Here is a 20,274-nt window from a genome sequence, read left to right on the forward strand (position 1 = left end):
CGCGCATGCGCACGGGTAGCGGGAGTATTCTATAGAACCATAGAGTTGCGCGGGGTGTGGGTGGGGGGGGTTGTTTGGTAGAGCGCCTCCCATGAGGGAGCTCTGAGGCGGCTTCCGGTGGGGCTCTGAGGGGACTTCCGGCGGAGCCGTGAGGCGGCAGCGGCCATGGCGGAGATCCCGTTCGTGCGGGTGGTGTCGGTGACCAGCGCGGACCCGGTGGGTCCCGGGGGAGGGGGGGTTCGGTAGGACCCGGGAGGAGGCTCCGGTACCGGGAGAGGTTCTCCGGTAGCGGGAGGGAAGGGGGTCGGTGCTGAGGGCTCCGGTGCGTCCGCAGCGTCACCCGGCGGAGAATCTGCTGCGGCCCGAAGATGGCGGGAGGTGGAGGGGAGCGGCGGCGGGGGGAGAAACAGATGAGCGTGGTGCTGGAGGTGGGGACTGGGAGGGACTGGGATAAACTGGGAGAGGGCTGGGGGGGACTGGGATGGACTGGGAGAGGACTGGGATGGACTGGGATAAATTGGGAGAGGGCTGGGAGGGACTGGGATAAACTGGGAGAGGGTTGGGGGGGACTGGGATGGACTGGGAGAGGACTGGGATGGACTGGGATAAACTGGGAGAGGGCTGGGGGGGGACTGGGATGGACTGGGATAAACTGGGAGAGGGTTGGGGGGGACTGGGATAAACTGGGAGAGGGCTGGGAGGGACTGGGATAAACTGGGAGAGGGTTGGGGGGGGACTGGGATGGACTGGGAGAGGACTGGGGGGGACTGGGATAAACTGGGAGGGCACTGGGGCTGACTGGGATAAACTGGGATGGACTGGGAGGGACTGGGAGGGCACTGGGGCTGAACTGGGATGGACTGGGATGTACTGGTAGGGCACTGGGATGAACTGGGAGGGCACTGGAATGAACTGGGGAGGACTGGGATGGACTGGGAGGGCACTGGGGCTAAACTGGGATGAACTGGGAGAGCACTGGGGCTGCACTGGGACAAACTGGGCTGAACTGGGATGCACTGGGACAAACTGGGACGCACTGGGAGGGCGCTGGGGCTGAACTGGGGGCGACTGCGACGCGCTGGGGCTGAACTGGGCCAAACTGGGCTGAACTGGGAGCCCCGCCTGGGCTGAACTGGGAGGGCACTGGGGCCAAACTGGGCCGAACTGGTGCGTACTGGGAGGCTGCCCTGGGCGCTCTCTCCCAGCTGGGCGACCCCCGGCCCATTCACTCCCTGCACGTCGGCAACGACGGCGCCGCCTTCGTGGAGGTGCTGCTGGGCTCCTCGGCCGGGGGCGACTTCCAGGTGAGCGCTGGGGGCACCTGGGCACACCTGGGGCACGGCTGGGTACACCTGGGTACAGCTGGGTATACCTGGGCACACCTGGGTAGAGCTGGGTATACCTGGGTACAGCTGGGGCATGGCTGGGCACACCTGGAGTACACCTGGGTACACCTGGGGCACGGCTGGGGCACGGCTGGGTACACCTGGGTACAGCTGGGTATACCTGGGCACACCTGGGGCACGGCTGGGTACAGCTGGAGTACACCTGGGTACAGCTGGGGCACGGCTGGGTACACCTGGGCACAGCTGGGGTACACCTGGGTATAGCTGGGGGGCACCTGGGCACACCTGGGGCACGGCTGGGTACACCTGGGAACAGCTGGGGCACGGCTGAGCTCACCTGTGCACAGCTGGGGCATACCTGGGTATACCTGGGTACACCTGGGGCACACCTGGGTATACCTGGGCACACCTGAGGCACGGCTGGGCACACCTTGGGCATGGCTGGGCACACCTGGGGCACAGCTGAGCTCACCTGGGCACACCTGGGGCACACCTGGGGTACACCTGGGTACAGCTGGGCATAGCTGGGGCACACCTGGGCACACCTGGGGTACACCGGGGCACACCTGGGTACAGCTGAGCTCACCTGAGCACACCTGGGGCACACCTGGGTACAGCTGGGCATAGCTGGGGCACACCTGGGTATACCTGGAGTACACCTGGGTACAGCTGGGCACATTTGGGGCACAGTTGGGTACACCTGGGGCACACCTGGGTACAGCTGGGGGGCACCTGGGCACAGCTGGGGGCACCTGGACACACCTAAACCTTAGCTGGGCACAGCTGAGCTCACCTGGGGCACAGCTGGGGGGGCACCTGGGCATGCCCGGGCCTCACCTGGGCACACCTGAAGCTCACCTGTGCCCACCTGGCAGGTGCTGCTGCCCAGCGCGGCGCTGATGTCGCCCAGCGAGAGCCGGGCGGGGGCGGGGCCGGGCCGGGTGCGGCTCTTCGGGCCCGAGGCGCTGGTCAAGCGCCCGGCCACGCCCACGGCCAGGTGGGACCGGCTGCAGGTGGTGCTGAGCCAGCCCTACTGCCAGGTGAGCGCACCTGGGGTGGTCAGAGCTCACCTGAGGGGTGGGGAGGGCACTGGGAGCTCACCTGAGGGGGGTCAGAGCTCACCTGGAGCTCACCTGAGGGGTGGGGAGGGCACTGGGAGCTCACCTGGGGGGGTCAGAGCTCACCTGAGTGGGTCAGAACTCACCTGGAGCTCACCTGAGTGGGTCAGGGGGCACCTGGAGCTCACCTGGGGGGGTCAGGCCTCACCTGGAGCTCACCTGGAGGGGTCAGGGGGCACCTGGAGCTCACCTGAAGGAGTTAGGGTTCACCTGGGGGGGGGTCAGGACTCACCTGAGAGGGGGAAGAGCTCACCTGGAAGGGCTTGAGAATACCTGGAGCTTACCTGGGGGGGGTCAGGACTCACCTGAGGGATGGGGAACACACCTGGAGCTCACCTGGCAGGGGTCAGAGCTCACCTGGAGGGGTCAGGACTCAACTGGGGGGGTCAGGGCTCACCTGGAGCTCACCTGGGGGGGTCAGGACTCACCTGAGAGGGGCTCAGGGCTCACCTGGAGCTCACCTGGGGGGGTCAGGACTCACCTGGGGGGGGTCAGGGCTCACCTGGGGGGGGTCAGGGCTCACCTGCTCAGGACTCACCTGTTGGCCCCGCCCCCAGAGCCGCCCCTACGGCCTCTCCTTCATCCGGGTGTTCGCAGCCCCCGAGGAGGGCGAGGAACCGCCCCCGGCGCCGGTGAGTGACCACTGAGTGACCCTGAGTGACCTCTGACCCTGAGTGACACCTGAGTGACCACTGACCACTGAGTGACTGCTGAGTGACCCCTGAGTGACCACTGAGTGACCACTGACCCTGAGTGACACCTGAGTGATCTGAGTGACCAGTGAGTGACCACTGACCACTGAGTGACACCTGAGTGACCACTGACCCTGAGTGACACCTGAGTGACCACTGACCCTGAGTGATCTGAGTGACCAAGTGACCACTGAGTGACCACTGACCACTGAGTGACCCCTGAGTGACCACTGACCCTGAGTGACCACTGAGTGACCCTGAGTGACCCTGAGTGATCTCTGAGTGACCACTGAGTGACCAGTGACCCTGAGTGACCACTGAGTGACCCTGAGTGACCCCTGAGTGACTGAGTGACCCCTGGCCCTGAGTGACCCCTGAGTGATCTGAATGACTGAGTGACCCCTGAGTGACCACTGACCCTGAGTGACCACTGACCCCTGAGTGACCGCTGAGTGATGCCTGTGTGACCTCTGAGTGACCCCTGAGTGACCCTGAGTGACCCCTGAGTGACCCTGAGTGACCACTGAGTGACCCGAGTGACCCTGAGTGACCCAAGTGACCCAAGTGATCGCTGAGTGACCACTGAGTGACCAATGAGTGACCCCTTGAGTGACCCTGAGTGACCCCTGAGTGACCCCTGACCCCTGAGTGACCCCTGAGTGACCCCTGAGTGACCCCTGAGTGACCCCTGAGTGACCACTGACTGACCACTGAGTGACTGACTCCTGAGTGACCCCTGAGTGACCGCTGTGCCCCCTCCCCCCCAGCGGCGCCGCCTGGGTCCCTTCACGCTGCGGGAGGAGGGGGAGGGGAGCCCCCCGGCGCCCCCCCGGGGGCCCTGTTCTACAGCCGCCCCTCCCCCACACCAGGTGAGCCCCTCCCCCTCCCCCAGGTAAGCCCCTCCCCTTTGCCCCTCCCCCACCCCCTCACGGGCCTCCCCTCCCCCCCCCCCCAGCCCCCCGCCCAGACCCCCCCCGGGCCCAGCTACGCCACGGCCGCGCTGCAGGGGAGCGCCGGGGACGGCACGCAGGTAAGGGGCACACCTGGGCACACCTGGGACCCCAAAAACTCACCTGGGGAACCCCAAAATACACCTGGGCGCACCTGGGACTCCAAAAACTCACCTGGGGAACCCCAAAAAACTCACCTGGGCAGCCCCAAAATGCACCTGGGAAACCCCAAAATACACCTGGGCACACCTGGGGACCCCCAAAATACACCTGGGACGCCAAAAACTCACCTGGGGGAACCCCAAAAACTCACCTGGGCACACCTGGGGACTCCCAAAATACACCGGGGGAACCCCAAAATACACCTGGGCACACCTGGGGAACCCCAAAACACACCTGGGGAGCCCCAAAAAACTCACCTGGGCACACCTGGGGAACCCCAAAATACACCTGGGCAGCCCGAAACCACACCTAGGGAACCCCAAAAACTCACCTGGGCACACCTGGGCAGCCCAAAACACACCTGGGGAACCCCAAAATACACCTGGGCACACCTGGGCAGCCCAAAACACACCTGGGGAACCCCAAAATACACCTGGGCACACCTGGGGAGTCCCAAAACCACACCTGGGACCCCAAAAAACTCACCTGGGGAACCCCAAAAACTCACCTTGGCACACCTGGGGAACCCCAAAACACACCTGGGGAGCCCCAAAAACTCACCTGGGCACACCTGGGCAGCCCGAAACACACCTGGGGAACCCCAAAACACACCTGGGCACACCTGGGACTCCAAAAATTCACCTGGGCACACCTGGGCAGCCCCAAAACACACCTGGGCACACCTGGGACCCCAAAAAACTCACCTGGGGAACCCCAAAAACTCACCCGGGCACACCTAGGCAGCCTGAAACACACCTGAGGACCCCCAAAATACACCTGGGCACACCTGGGCAGCCCAAAAACACACCTGGGGAACCCCAAAACACATCTGGGCACACCTGGGGAGCCCCAAAACACGCCTGGGGAACCCCAAAACACACCTGGGCACACCTGGGATTCCAAAAATTCACCTGGGTACACCTGGGGGACCCGAAACAGACCTGGGCACACCTGGGACCCCAAAAACTCACCTGGGACCCCCAAAATCTCACATGAGACCCCTGAAACCCCCCCAGACCTCACTTGGGTCCCCCAAAATCCCACCTGGGACCTCCAAAATCCCACCTGGGTCCCCCAAACTCCAACTGGGGACCCCCAAAATCTCACCTGGGACCCCCAAAACCCCCCAAACCTCACTTGGGGACCCTCAAAATCCCACCTGAGACCCCCCAAAATCCCACCTGGGACCCCCAAATCACACCTGGGGACCCCCAAAATCTCACCTGAGACCCCCAAAACCCCACCTGAGACCCTAAAATCTCACCTGAGACCCTAAAATCCCACCTGAGACCCCCAAAACCCTCCCAAACCTCACCTGGGGACCCCCAAAATCCCACCTGGGACCTCCAAAATCCCACCTGGGACCCCCAAATCACACCTGGGGACCCCCAAAAATCTCAGCTGAGACCCTAAAATCCACCTGGGACCCCCAAAATCTCACCTGGGACCCCCACAACCCCCCCAGACCTCACCTGGGGGCCCCCCAAAATCCCATCTGGGACCCCAAACTCCACCTGGGGACCCCCAAAATCACACCTGGGGACCCCCAAAATCTCACCTGAGACCCTAAAATCCCACCTGGGACCCCCAAATCACACCTGGGGACCCCCAAAATCCCACCTTGGACCCCCAAAACCTCACCTGAACCCCCCCCTAACCCCCCCCCCACCTTTTCTCTCCCCGCAGCCCCCCAAGCGCCGCCCCCCCTCCCCCACCCCCCCCCCTCCCCCCACCAACGGCGCCGCCCCGAAAAAACCCAAAACCAAAACCCCCCCGAAAACCGACAAGCCCCGCCCTTCCCCCGCCCCCCGAGCCCCCAAAAAACCCGGGACCGCCCCCCAAAAACCCGGGACCCCCCCCCAAAAAACCCGGGACCCCCCCCAAAGCCCCGTTTTGGGGGGGGTGGTGCTGGCGCTCAGCGGCTTCCAGAACCCTCTGCGGGCTCACCTGCGGGCGGCGGCCGCGGCGCTGGGGGCCGAGTACCGCCCGGACTGGACACCTGAGTGCACTCACCTGGTGTAGGTGACTCCTCCCACCCCCTCCTGCGAGGCCACGCCCCTCGGCGGAAGGCGGCCGCGCCCGTTTTTTGGTTTTTTTTGGTTTATTTGTTGCCGTACCTGCGGCAGGTGCGCGTTCGCCAGGACGCCGAAGGCGGCGCGGGGCGCGGCAGCGGGGGCGGGGTCGTGGTGGCACCTGGATGGATCTGGGCGTGTCAGAGGGAAGGGAGGAGGCTGAGCTGCGGGCCGTGAGTGCACCTGGGCACACCTGAGCACACCTGGGGGGCATAGGAGCACACCTGGGCACACCTGGGGGGGATAGGGGCACACCGGGGGGGGATAGGAGCACACCTGGGCACACCTGCGGGAGATAGGAGCACACCTGGGCACACCTGGGGGACACCTGGGGGGGGATAGGAACACACCTGGGCACACCTGGGGGGGATAGGGGCACACCGGGGGGGGATAGGAGCACACCTGGCGCACCTGGGGGGGATAGGAGCACACCTGGGCACACCTGGGGGGGATAGGGGCACACCGGGGGGGGATAGGAGCACACCTGGGCACACCTGCGGGAGATAGGAGCACACCTGGGCACACCTGGGGGACACCTGGGGGGGAATAGGAACACACCTGGGCACACCTGGGGGTTCCTGAGCACACCTGGGTGGCACCTGGATGGATCTGGGCGTGTCAGAGGGAAGGGAGGAGGCTGAGCTGCGGGCCGGTGAGTGCACCTGGGCACACCTGGGAGGGATAGGAACACACCTGGGCACACCTGGAGGCACCTGGAGGGGATAGGAGCACACCTGGGCGCACCTGGGGGCACTTGGGCACACCTGGGGGGGGGATGGAAACACACTCGGCACACCTGAGCACACACCTGGGTGGATCTGGGCGTGTCAGAGGGAGGGGAGGAGGCTGAGCTGCGGGCCGTGAGTGCACCTGGGCACACCTGGGGGGGATAGGAGCACACCTGGGGTACACCTAGGGGGGATAGAAACACATCTGGGGGGTACCTGGGCACACCTGGAGGCACCTGGAGGGCATAGGAGCACACCTGGGGGGGGCACCTGGGCACACCTGGGGGGGGATAGGAACACACTTGGCACACCTGAGCACACACCTGGGGTACACCTAGGTGGGATAGGAGCACACCAAGGCGCACCTGAGCACACCTGGAGGCATCTGGGGGGAATAGGAACACACCTGGGGGTACCTGGGGGGGGACCCGGGCACATTTAGGGGTACCTGGGGGGACCATGCGCACCTGTGGGCACACCTGGACATACCTGGGGCACGCCCTAATAGGCCACACCCACCAGGGGACACACCTTGTTAGGCCACGCCCCTTTGGTCACACCCCCAGGTGGGTGTGGCTCCACCTCTGCCCCTCCCCCCAGGTACCTCTTGGATGGCCCCGCCTCCTCCAGCAGTGATGGGGAGGGGCCAGATGATGCCCCGCCCCCTTCGCGCCCATCCCCCAAGGTGAAGAAAGGGGCGGGGCCAACTCACCTGGGACACACCTGGGACCCCTCCCCCCACAGCACCAGCACGCCCCCTGAGTCAGGTGACAGTGACGGCCAATCAGAAGAGTGAGTTTGGGTGGAGGGGGGCGTAGCCACACCTGTGGTGGGTGTGGCCACATCTTAACAGGGTGCGGTCATGTCTAAGGTGGGTGTGGCTATGTGGGTGGGGCCAAAATGGGTGTGGTTGCATATTAAGTGGGTGTGGCCAAACTGGGGATGGGTGTGGTCATAAATGGGTGTGGCCTTAAAAGGGTGTGGTCATACCTGAGATGGGCGTGGCCCTACCTGAGGCAGGTGTTATGTCACACAGAATGGGCGTGGCCATCCTTAGGGTGGGCGTGGCCACACTATAAATGGGCGTGGGTCCTATTTTAAGCGGGTGTTAACACACCTGAGGCGGGGTGGGGTCACACCTGAGGTGGGCGTGGCCGCATCTGAGGCATGTGTGGGGTCACCTGAGCTGGGCGTGGCCCTTCACCAGGTAAGGGGCGTGGCCATGCATTGCATGGGTGTGGCACACCTTAAAAGGGCAAGGTCCTATCTTAAGTGGGCGTGGCCACACCAAGGCAGGTGTGGCCACACCTGAGGTGGGCGTGGCCACACCTGAGGTGGGCGTGGCCAAACCTGTCCCCTCCCCCAGCTCCGACCCCTACGGCGGCTCCACCGAGGAGAACAGCGAGGACGAGGAGGGGGAGGGGGAGCCCATCCCCCCCCCTGCCCGGTGCGTGCCCCTCCCCCACCCCCCCCCCACAGCCCCTCCCCCCCCCCCCCCAGGCTCTGACCCCTCCCCCCCCTCCGGGGGCCGCCCCTCCCCCGCAGATTTTTTTGAGGACAAAAAGTTCTTTTTGCACGGCGACTTCCCCCGAGGGGGAGGGGCGGCGGCTGCGGCGCTTCGTGGTGGCGTTCGGAGGGTGAGAGAAACTGGGAGGGACTGGGATAAACTGGAGGGGACTGGGAGAGACTGGGAGGGGACTGGGATAAACTGGGAGGGACTGGGATTGGACTGGGAGAGATGGGGAAGGAAGTGGAATAAACTGGGAGAGACTGGGAGGGACTGGGAGGGGATTGGGATAAACTGGGAGGGACTGGGAGCAACTGGGAGGGGACTGGGAGAGACTGGGGAGGGATTGGGAGGAACTGGGAGGGAACTGGAAGGGACTGGGATGAACTGGAAGAGACTGGGAAGGAACTGGAATAAAGTGGGAGAGACTGGGAGGGACTGGGACAGACTGGGATGAACTGGGAGGGGATTGGGAGGGGACTGGGATGAACTGGGGAGGGGATTGGGACCAACTGGGATGAACTGGGAAAGGCTGGGAGGGACTGGGAGGGGTTGGGATAAACTGGGATGAACTGGGAGGGACTGGGAGGGGATTGGCAGGGGACTGGGAGCTCAAACTGGTCCATACCGGTTTGTATTGGTCTGTACTTGTTCATTCTTGTTTATACTGGTCCATACTGGTCTGTACTGGTTTGCACTGGTCTGTACTGGTCCATACTGGTCCATACTGGTCTGTACTGGTTTATACTGGTCCCCGCAGCTCCCTGGCTCCCTCATTGGACGCCTCGGGTGACGCACGTGGTGACATCACAGGACTGGGACCCCGCCTTCCAGGAGGTGTGGCCTTAAAGTGAAAAGGGGAGGCGTGGCTTTTCCATGCCCTGCCCCCTTTTCCATTAACCCTAAGCTCCGCCCCCACCCGCCAGGCACTGAAGCTCCGCCCCTCGCTGGTTTTCGTGCGTCCCCATTGGCTGCTGCTCTGCGGGGAGCGGGCAACGCCCCCTGCCGGCCCAGCCCTTCCTCGTGACGTCAGCGATGACGTCATCGGCGTAGCGGCGACGTCATCGGCGCGGGCACGCCCCCTTTCCCCGGCCACGCCCCCCCCCGTTCCTGTAAAATAAAGAGATTTTGGGTAGAAATTGATTAATGGAGTTCATTGATTAATTAATTAATGAGGGTGGGGTGGAGGGGGGCGGGGCTTTGAAGGGGGCGGGGTTTTAGAGATGTGGGCGGGGCCTCCTTAAAGGGGGGGTTGGCTGTTGAATAAATTGATGTGAAAATTAATTTTTATTGAAAAATTAAAGGTGGGAATGGAGGATAAAAACATAGAAAGGTAAATTTTATAAAATAAATATTATAAAAAAAAGTTTTAAAAACATATAATAAATAAGATTTAAATTAGGTTGTGAAACTTTAATAAGTATTATAAATTAAATATTATGTTAAATTTTATTAAATTATGTTGTGAAATATATTGTGAAAAGCATTATGAAATAAATATTTTTATGAGTGTTTTAAAATTATATTATAGAATTTTAACAACTGTTATCAAATGAATATTCTTTTTAAAGTTTTTTTTTAATTAAATTATTATATTGTGTTATGTTATAAAAAGTATTATAGAAAAATTTTATAGATGTTATAAAATTATAAAATTATAGTATAAAAAGTATTATAAAACATGCATTTTTATAAGTGTCATAAAATTATATTTCAAAATTATATAATAAAAAGCATTATAAAATAAATATCTTTATAAATGTTATAGAATTATATTATAAAGTTATTTTATGAAAAGTATTATAAAATAATTATTTTTACAAATGTTATAAAATTATATTGTAAAATATTATTAAAAGAAATATAAAACGCTTTTATAAATGTTGTAAGATTATATTATAAAATTACATTATATTATAAAAAGTATTATAAAATACTTTTATAAATGTTATATTATGAAATTACATTTAATTATAAAAAGTATTATGAAATAAATATTTTTATAGAGATTTTAAAGTTATGCTATAAAATTATATTAAAAAAACCTTATAAAATAAGGGCGTTTATAAATGCTATAAAAATTATTTTATAAAATTATATTATTATCATAAAAAAATATTTAAACTATTTTTTGTGCAAATAAACATAAAATATTTGCAAATAAACATATAAACAAACATAATAACAAATACATATAAATACAAAAAGTATAAATAAATGCGTTAAAACCTAATCTTTATTTCTTTTCTTTTATTCTTGTTTATTTCCTTTGCTTTATATTAAAAAATAGAAACATTTCAATATTTTTAGAAATACAAAAATCACCCCTCAGGCGTTGCCCTTTTAAGCCGGGCCCCCCCTCCCTTTCATGCCGTTGCCCTTTTAAGCCGTTCCCGCCTCTTTAAGCCCCGCCCCTTCCCTCTTAAAGCGGCCGCGGCGCTGTCGGGCCCCACCGCCGCCATGTCGCTGCTCCGCCGGCTCCGCGCTGCCGCCGCTGTCGCCGCTGTCGCGACAGGACGAGGCCTCGCGACAGCGGCGGGGGAGGGGCGGCAGCTGCTGCTGCGGCAGGTGGGGGAGGGGAGGGGAGGGGGAAAGGGAGGGGTTGTGAGGGGGGTGGGGGAGGGGCGGAAGGAAGGGAGGGGGGAGGGGTTTTTATGAGGAGATTTTGGGGGGTTTTTTTTTGAGGAAATTTTGAGATTTTGCGGATTTTTGAAGAGTTTTTGAGGAGATTTTTGAATTTTTGAGGAGATTTTGGGGTTTTTTGAGGCGATTTTGGGGTTTTTTCGAGGAGATTTTTGGGGTTTTATGAGGAAATTTTGGGAGGTTTTCTTTGAGGAAATGGTGAGGTTTTTTTGAGGAAATTTTGAGGAGATTTTGGGTTTTTTGAGGAGATTTTGGGGTTTTTTGAGGAGATTTTGGGGTTTTTTTGAGGCGATTTTGGGGTTTTTTGAGGAGATTTTTGGGTTTTTATGAGGAAATTTTGGGGTTTTCCTTTGAGGAAATGGTGGGAAATTTTGAGATTTTGCAGATTTTTGAAGAGATCTTGAGGAGATTTTTGAGTTTTTGAGGAGATTTTTGGGGTTTTTTTTGAGGAGATTTTTGGGGTTTTATGAGGAAATTTTGGGGGGTTTTCTTTGAGGAAATGGTGGGGTTTTTTTGAGGAAATTTTGAGGAGATTTTGGGTTCTTTGAGGAGATTTTGGGGTTTTTTGAGGCGATTTTGGGGTTTTTTGAGGAGATTTTGGGGTTTTTTTGAGGCGATTTTGGGTTTTTTTTGAGGAGATTTTTGGGGTTTTATGAGGAAATTTTGGGGTTTTCCTTTGAGGAAATGGTGGAAATTTTGAGATTTTGCAGATTTTTGAAGAGATTTTGAGGAGATTTTTGAGTTTTTGAGGAGATTGTTGGGGTTTTTTTGAGGTGATTTTGGGGTTTTTGAGGAGATTTTTGGATTTTATGAGGAGATTTTGGGGGTTTTCCTTTGAGGAAATTGTGGGGTTTTTTTTTTAAAGACATTTTGAGGAGATTTTGGGGATTTTTTGAGGAATTTTTTGGGTTTTTTTTCCGAGGAGATTTTTTAAGAAAATTTTGAGGCGATTTTTTGGGGTTTTTTGAGGAGATTTTGGGTTTTTGAGGAGATTTTTTGGGTTTTTATGAGATTTTTGGTTCTTTGAGGAACTTGTGAGGAGATTTTGGGGATTTTCGAGGAGATTTTGAGGAGGGGTTTTGGGAGGTTTTTAAGGATATTTTGGGGGTATTTTCCGGTTTTTTTTTTTCAGATATTTTCAGGATATTTCGAGGCATTTTTTAGGACCTTTTGGGGGTATTTTTTGGGGTAGTTTCGCTGACGTTTTCAGGCAATTCTGAGGCATTTTTTTGTGATGTTTCCGGGTATTTTTTGGGGTATTTTGATGACATTTTGGGGTATTTTCCAGGATTTTTTGCAGACCTTTTCAGGATGTTTTCAGGCGATTCTGAGGCATTTTTTTCAGGATATTTTGGGCTATTGACTGGTGTATTTTCGCTGATATTTTCAGGCGATTCTGAGGCATTTTTCAAGGATATTTTGGGGTATTTTTGGGGTTTTTTTCAGGAGATTTTGGGGGTGGGTTTTGGGCTATTTTCTGGGTTATTTTGCAGACGTTTTTCAGGATGTTTTCAGGCGATTCTGAGGCATTTTTTTCAGGACATTTTGGGGGTATTTTTGGGTTTTTTTGGAGGAGATTTTAGGGTATTTTCCTGGGTTTTTTTGCAGACGTTTTCAGGCGATTCTGAGGCATTTTTTCAGGACATTTTGGGGTATTTTTGGGTTTTTTTGGAGGAGATTTTGGGGTATTTTCCAGGTTTTTTTTGCAGACGTTTTCAGGCGATTCTGAGGCATTTTTTTCAGGACATTTTGGGGCATTTTTGGGGTTGTTTTTGTCACTCCCAGCTCTTCGAGGCCTCCTCCTGCACCTACACCTACCTGCTGGCGGACGCGAGCACCGGCGACGCCGTCATCATCGACCCCGTGCTGGAGACGGTGCCCCGGGACCTGCGGCTGCTGCGGGAGCTCGGCCTCACCCTGCGCTACGCCGGTGCGCCCCGAGGCCCCGCCCCACCGGGACACGCCCCTTTTAAACCCCGCCCACACGTTGCATTAAGCCCCTCCCGTTCATCTACAAAGCCACACCCACAATGCTGTGTCGGTTTTAAGTCCCGCCCACAGCACCACGCCCTGTTAAACCACACCCATGTGCCGGTTTAAGCCCCGCCCACTGTGCCACGCCCTTTTTAAACCCCACCCACATGTTGCCTTAAGCCCCTCCCGTTCACCTACAAAGCCACACCCACAACGTGTCAATTTAAGGCCCGCCCACAGCACCACACCCTGTTAAACCACACCCATGTGCCGTTTTAAGCCCCACCCACCGTGCCACACCTATTTAAGTCCCACCCATCTGTTGATTTAAGCCCCTCCCATTCATCTACAAAGCCACACCCACAATGCTCTGTCGGTTTAAGTCCCGCCCACAGCACCACGCCCTGTTAAAACACACCCATGTGCCATTTTAAGCCCCGCCCACTGTGCCACACCCATTTAAGCCCCACCCATCTGTTTATTTAAGCCACTCCCATTCATCTACAAAGCCCACACCCACAATGCTGTGTCGGTTTAAGTCCCGCCCACAGCACCACGCCCTGTTAAACCACACCCATGTGCCATTTTAAGCCCCACCCATAGGGCCACGCCCAACTAAACCCCGCCCACGTGTCACTTTTAGCCCCGCCCGTCAGCCCAGTGAAACGCCTCCCACTGGGAGTTACTGGGATGTACTGGGAGGCCACTGGGAGGGCACTGGGAGCTACTGGGATGTACTGGGACGTACTTGGAGTTACTGGGGGGGTACTGGGATGTACTGGGAATTACTGGGAAAGGACTGGGAAACCACTGGGAGCTACTGGGAGTTACTGGGACTGCACTCGAGAGCACTGGGAGCTACTGGGATGTACTGGGAGTTACTGGGAGTTACTGGGGGGGTACTGGGAGTTACTGGGAGGCCACTGGGAGCTCCTGGGAGTTACTGGGAGCTACTGAGAGAGTACTGGAGAGCACTGGGAGTTACTGGGATGTACTGGGAGTTACAGGGGGGTAGTGGGAGTTACTGGGAGCTACTGGGACTTACTGGGAGTGGACTGGAGAGCACTGGAGCTTACTGGGAGTTACTGGGAGGGCACTGGGACCTACTGGGAGTTACTGGGACCTACTGGGAGAGGACTGGAGAGGACTGGGAGCTTACTGGGATGTACTGGGACATACTGGGAGTTACTGGGGGGGTACTGGGATGTACTGGGAGTTACTGGGAGAGGACTGGGACCCACTGGGAGTTACTGGGAGGGTACTGGGAGGCCACTGGGACCTACTGGGAGTTACTGGGAGAGGACTGGAGAGCACTGGGAGCTACTGGGAGTTATTTGCAGGGCACTGGGATGTACTGGGAGTTACTGGGATGTACTGGGAGTTACTGGGATGTACTGGGAGTTACTGGGAGTTGCCGCTGGGTTACCGATGACGTCACCTGACCCCCCCCCGATGACGTCACCCCCCCCCCGCAGCCAACACCCACTGCCACGCGGATCACGTGACCGGCTCGGGCGCCCTGCGCCGCGCCCTGGGCTGCCGCAGCGCCATCGGCCGCGAGAGCGGCGCCCGCGCCGACCTGCGCCTGCGCGACGGCGACCTGCTGCGCTTCGGGGCCTTCGTGAGCGCCCCGCCCCGGCCACGCCCTGCCCCGCCCTGCCACACCCTGATCTACCCATCCCCCACACTGATCTACCCATCCCCCACCCTGACAAAGGGGCACCTGCTGCGCTTCGGGGCCTTCGTGAGCGCCCCGCCCTGCCACGCCCTGCCACACCCATCCCCACACAGCCACACCCAGCCACACCCTGATAAAGGGGCACCTGCTGCGCTTCGGGGCCTTCGTGAGCGCCCCGCCCCGGCCACGCCCTGCCCCGCCCTGCCACACCCATCCCCACACACTGCCACACCCTGCCCCCACACGGATCTACCCATCCCCCACACAGCCACACCCAGCCACACCCTGATAAAGGGGCACCTGCCTGCGCTTCGGGGCCTTCGTGAGCGCCCCGGCCCCGCCCCGGCCCCGCCCTGCCACACCCATCCCCACACTGCCACACCCATCCCCCACCCAGCCACACCCATCCCCCACACTGATCTACCCATCCCCCACACTGCCACACCCACCCACACCCTGATAAAGGGGCACCTGCTGCGCTTCGGGGCCTTCGTGAGCGCCCCAGCCCCGCCCTGCCACACCCTGCCACACCCATCCCCCACACTGATCTACCCATCCCCCACCCAGCCACACCCAGCCCCGCCCATCCCCCACACCGATAACCGCAGGGGAGGGGCTGTTTTGGGGTGGGGGAGGGGCTTTTGGAATGGGGAGGGGCTTCTGGGACGGGTCTCGGATGCCATTTTTGGGTTCTTGTTGGGATTTTTGGGGTATTTTGGGGTCCCAGATCCCAATTTTTGGGGTTCCTGGGGGGTTTTTGGGGTGTCGGATCCCGTTTTTTTGGGGTCTCTGGGGGTTTTTGGGGTCCCCGATCCCGTTTTCGGGGTTCCTGGGGGGCTTTTGGAGTCCCTAATCCCATTTTCGGGGTCCCTGATCCCATTTTTGGGGGTCCCTGGGGGGTTTTTGGGGTCTCAGATCCCATTTTTGGGGTCCCTGGGGGGTTTTCGGGGTCCCTGATCCCATTTTTGGGGTCCCCGATCCCATTTTTGGGGGGTCCCTGGGAGGGTTTTTGGGGTCCCTGATCCCATTTTTGGGGTCCCTGGGGGGTTTTTGGGGTCTCAGATCCCATTTTTGGGGTTCCCTGGGGGGTTTTTCGGGGTCCCTGATCCATTTTTGGGGTCCCCGATCCATTTTTGGGGGTCCCTGGGAGGGTTTTTGGGGTCCCTGATCCCATTTTTGGGGTCCCTGGGGGGTTTTTGGGGTCTCAGATCCCATTTTTGGGGTCCCTGGGGGGTTTTTGGGGTCCCCGATCCCGTTTTTGGGGTTTTTGGGGTCCCCGATCCCGATTTCGGGGGTCCCCGATCCCGTTTTTGGGGTTTTTTGGGGTCCCCGATCCCGTTTTTGGGGTTTTTTGGGGTCCCCGATCCCGTTTTCCGGGGTCCCCGATCCCGTTTTCGGGGTCCCCGATCCCATTTTTTGGGGTCCCCGATCCCATTTTCGGGGTCCCCGATCCCGTTTTCCGGGGTCCCTGACCCGTTTTTGGGGTTTTTTGGGGTCCCCCCGATCCCGTTTTCGGGGGTCCCTGACCCGTTTTTGGGGTTTTTTTGGGGTCCCCGATCCCGTTTTCGGGGGTTTTTTGGGGTCCCCGATCCCGTTTTCGGGGTCCCCGATCCCGTTTTTGGGGTCCCCGATCCCGTTTTGGGGGTTTTTTGGGGTCCCCGATCCCGTTTTCGGGGGTCCCTGACCCGTTTTTTTTGGGCGCCAGGCGCTGCGGGTGGTGCCCACCCCCGGGCACACCCCCGGCTGCGTCACCTTCGTGCTGGACGACGCCTCCATGGCCTTCACCGGGGACGCGCTGCTGGTGCGGGGCTGCGGCAGGACCGACTTCCAGCAGGGTAACTGGGAGCACTGGGAGCACTGGGAGGGGGTTAAGGGGGGGTTTGGGGGTGACTGGTTTATGCTGGGAGGGACTGGGAAAGGGTTAAAGGGGGATTTGGGGTGACTGGTTTATACTGGGAGGGACTGGGGAAGGGTTAAAGGGGGTTTGGGGTTACTGGTTTATACTGGGAGGGACTGGGAAAGGGTTAAAGGGGGATTTGATGTTACTGGTTTATACTGGGAGGGACTGGGGGGGGACTGGGAGGGACTGGGGAAGGGTTAAAGGGGGGTTTGGGGTTACTGGTTTTATACTGGAGGGACTGGGGAAGGGCTAAAAGGGGATTTGGGGTGACTGGTTTATACTGGGAGGGGTTGGGGAAGGGTTAAAGGGGGGCTTGGGGTTACTGGTTTATACTGGGAGGGGATTGGGGGGACTGGGAGGGGATTGGAGGGATTGGGAATCTTTGGGAGGGCACTGGGAGTCACTGGGCTGAACTGGGAGGGCACTGGGAGTCACTGGGCTGAACTGGGAGGGCACTGGGCTGAACTGGGTTATACTGGGCTGAACTGGGAGGGCACTGGGAGTCACTGGGCTGAACTGGGAGGGCACTGGGAGTCACTGGGCTGAACTGGGAGGGCACTGGGCTGAACTGGGTTATACTGGGCTGAACTGGGAGGGCACTGGGAGTCACTGGGCTGAACTGGGAGGGCACTGGGATATACTGGGCTATACTGGGCTGAACTGGGAGGGCACTGGGAGTCACTGGGAGGGCACTGGGCTATACTGGGATATACTGGGCTGAACTGGGAGGGCACTGGGAGTCACTGGGAGTCGCTGGGAGGGCACTGGGCTGAACTGGGCTATACTGGGCTGAACTGGGAGGGCACTGGGAGTCACTGGGAGGGCACTGGGCTATACTGGGCTGAACTGGGAGGGCACTGGGCTGAACTGGGAGGGCACTGGGAGTCACTGGGAGGGCACTGGGCTATACTGGGCTGAACTGGGGAGGGCACTGGGAGTCACTGGGAGGGCACTGGCTATACTGGGCTATACTGGGCTGAACTGGGAGGGCACTGGGCTGAACTGGGCTATACTGGGCTGAACTGGGAGGGGCACCGCTTGGGCTCAGGGCCTTCCTCCGTGCCCGCTCTCCATGGCGACCAGCGGCGTCGCCGTTACCATGGCGACAGCGCCGCCGGCTCCCCCCCCCGGTCTCCATGGCGACGGTCGCCATGGTGACGGCGGCCACGCCCCCCCCCCGCAGGCTGCGCGCCGCACCCTGCACCGCTCGGTGCACGAGCGGATCTTCAGCCCTGCCCGAGAGCTGCCGCGTGTACCCCGGGCACGACTACCAGGGTGGGGCCCAGGGGGCGGGGGCCTGGGGTGGGCGGGGGTCAATGGGGGAGGGGCTGAGGGGTGGGGGGAGGGGCTGAGGGGAAAGGGTGGGGGGGAGGAGGGTAAAAGGGGGGAGGGGGAGTGGGATGAAGGGAAGGGGGTGGGGGAGGGGTGAAGGGGTGGGGGAGGGGTTAAAAGGGGTGGGGGGGAGGGGTTAAAAGGGTGGGGGAGGGGCTAAAAAGGGGTGGGGGAGGGGGCACAGGGGGTCACTCAGGGGTCACTCAGAGGTCACTCAGGGGTCACTCAGTGGTCACTTGGTCACTCAGGGGTCACTCAGGGGTCACTCAGTGGTCACTTGGTCACTCAGGGGTCACTCAGGGGTCACTCAGGGTCACTCAGTGGTCACTCGGGGTCACTCAGGGGGTCACTCAGAGGTCACTCAGTGGTCACTCGGGGTCACTCAGGGGTCACTCAGGGGTCACTCAGAGGTCACTCAGTGGTCACTCAGGGTCACTCATTGGTCACTCAGGGTCACTCAGGGGTCACTCAGGGGTCACTCAGGGACAGTGGTCACTCAGTGGTCACTCAGGTGTCCTGACCCCTCCCCTCCCCCCCCCCAGGCCACACCATGTCCACGGGTGGGGGAGGAGCGGCGCCACAACCCCCCGCCTGACGCTCGGCGCCGACGAATTCGTGGCGCTGATGGAGGGGCTGCAGCTGCCCCGCCCCCGCCTCATGGGTGCGACCCCTCCCCCCACACCCCCAGATCCCCCCCCACACCCCCAAATCCCCCCGACACCCCCAAACCGCCCCGACCCCCAAAATCCCTCCGAAATCCCAAAAAATCCCCCCCAAAAAAAGCACCTGAAACTCCCAAAATTCTCCCAAAAAATCTCCCAATAAATCCACCTAAAACCCCCCCAAAATCCTCCAAAAAAATCCACCTGAAACTCCCAAAATCCCCCAAGAATCCACCTGAAACCCCCAAAATCCTCCCAAAAAATCCAACTGGAACTCCCAAAATCCCCCCAAAATCCCCCAAAAATCTACCTGAATCCCCCAGAATCCTTCCAAAAAATCTCCCAAAAATCCAACTGAACTCACAAAATCCCCCCAAAATTCTCCCCAAAAATCCAACTGAAACTCCCAAAACCCTCCCAAAAAATCTCCCGAAAAATCCACCTGCGCCCCCCAAAATCCTCCCAAAAAATCCAACTGAAACTCCCCAAATCCCCCCAAAACTGCCCCTGAAACCCCCAAAATCCCCCCAAAAAATCTCCCAAAAACTCCACTTGGAACTTCCAAAATCCCCCCAAAAATCTCCCAAAAAATCCCCCAAAAATCCACCTGAAACCCCCAAAACTCCCCCTGAACCTCCCAAAATCCCACAAAATTCCCAAAATCCCCCAAAAATCCCCCCAAAATTCACCTGAACCCCAAACTCCCCCTGAACCTCCCAAAATTCCCCCAAAATCCCCCAAAATCTCCCCAAAATCCACCTGAACCCCCAAAATTCCCCCAAATCCCTCAAAAACTGCCCCCCAAACCCTGAACCTCCCAAAATTTCCCCAAATCCCCCCAAAAATCCCCCCCAAAATCCACCTGAACCCCAAAACTCCCCCTGAACCTCCCAAAATCCCCCCAAATCCCCCCAAATTCCCCTTTTCCCATCAGACGTCGCCATCCCGGCCAATCTGCGCTGCGGGATCCAGGACGAGCCTTAGCCACGCCCCGAAACCGCGAAACCACGCCCATTTTGCGCCGAAGCCACGCCCTCCAACAGGCGCGCCGCGCGTGGCCCCGCCCCCTTTTTTTTTCCCCCCCCACCAATAAAAAAGCGGCTCCAGAACGAGGCCGGCGTGGGCGTGGCTTTTATCAAGCATGGGGGGGGCGTGGCCCCGAGCGTGGGGAAAAGGGGGCGTGGCCGCTTCCACGGTGCGCGGTGTGGGGGGGAAGCCCCGCCCCCACCCATCCAGGTGTGCGCGATGACGTCACGGCGGCGCGCCCCCGCCCCCCCCCCCCCCCCCACGGCCAGGTGCGCGCGCTCGGAGTCGGGGGGGCGCCGGGGGAGGGGGAGGGGAGGCCGGACCCGCCCCTCCCCCCCAGCTCCGGAGCGTCCCATGGTGCACCGCGGCGGGGGGGACAGCGCCCCCTCCCCCCCCGGCCCCAGGGGTGAGACTGGATGGGACTGGTTTATACTGGGAGGGACTGGGAGGGACTGGGGGGAACTGGAAGAGAACTGGTTTATAC

The 20,274-nt window shown here is 58.4% G+C and overlaps 2 protein-coding genes and 1 long non-coding RNA gene across 4 annotated transcripts; 2 read left to right on the plus strand and 1 right to left on the minus strand.

Moving 5' to 3' along the window:
- Positions 1-5: 5 nt before the first annotated feature.
- Positions 6-9,718, plus strand: XRCC1 (X-ray repair cross complementing 1). Its single transcript, XM_053969418.1, is given in 22 exon segments — positions 6-15; positions 131-216; positions 335-397; positions 399-428; positions 1,206-1,304; positions 2,222-2,386; positions 3,022-3,096; positions 3,924-3,971; positions 3,974-4,011; positions 4,093-4,186; positions 5,955-6,286; positions 6,395-6,440; positions 6,443-6,513; positions 7,669-7,860; positions 8,435-8,501; positions 8,503-8,515; positions 8,614-8,654; positions 8,656-8,705; positions 9,336-9,363; positions 9,365-9,412; positions 9,502-9,567; positions 9,569-9,718. Coding segments are annotated over 22 exon segments (1,722 nt in total). The 3' UTR covers positions 9,629-9,718.
- On the minus strand, positions 4,559-5,268 carry LOC128802840 (uncharacterized). 2 transcript variants are annotated; one of them, XR_008435589.1, is made up of 3 exons: positions 5,180-5,268; positions 4,777-4,807; positions 4,559-4,680 (listed from the first exon to the last, which is right to left on the minus strand). It is a non-coding gene; the product is annotated as an uncharacterized LOC128802840 (long non-coding RNA). The 2 variants fall into 2 exon arrangements; XR_008435588.1 differs by having other exon boundaries at positions 4,755-4,807.
- A 1,252-nt stretch (positions 9,719-10,970) lies between the features above and the next one.
- On the plus strand, positions 10,971-19,877 carry ETHE1 (ETHE1 persulfide dioxygenase). Its single transcript, XM_053969420.1, is given in 11 exon segments — positions 10,971-11,143; positions 13,004-13,148; positions 14,668-14,813; positions 16,576-16,705; positions 17,954-17,961; positions 17,963-18,001; positions 18,003-18,045; positions 18,645-18,661; positions 18,663-18,686; positions 18,688-18,763; positions 19,699-19,877. Coding segments are annotated over 11 exon segments (786 nt in total). The 5' UTR covers positions 10,971-11,035; the 3' UTR covers positions 19,749-19,877.
- Positions 19,878-20,274: the final 397 nt, after the last annotated feature.

Source organism: Vidua macroura, unplaced genomic scaffold, assembly GCF_024509145.1.
Source record: "Vidua macroura isolate BioBank_ID:100142 unplaced genomic scaffold, ASM2450914v1 whyUn_scaffold_201, whole genome shotgun sequence".
Classification (NCBI taxonomy): domain Eukaryota; kingdom Metazoa; phylum Chordata; class Aves; order Passeriformes; family Viduidae; genus Vidua; species Vidua macroura.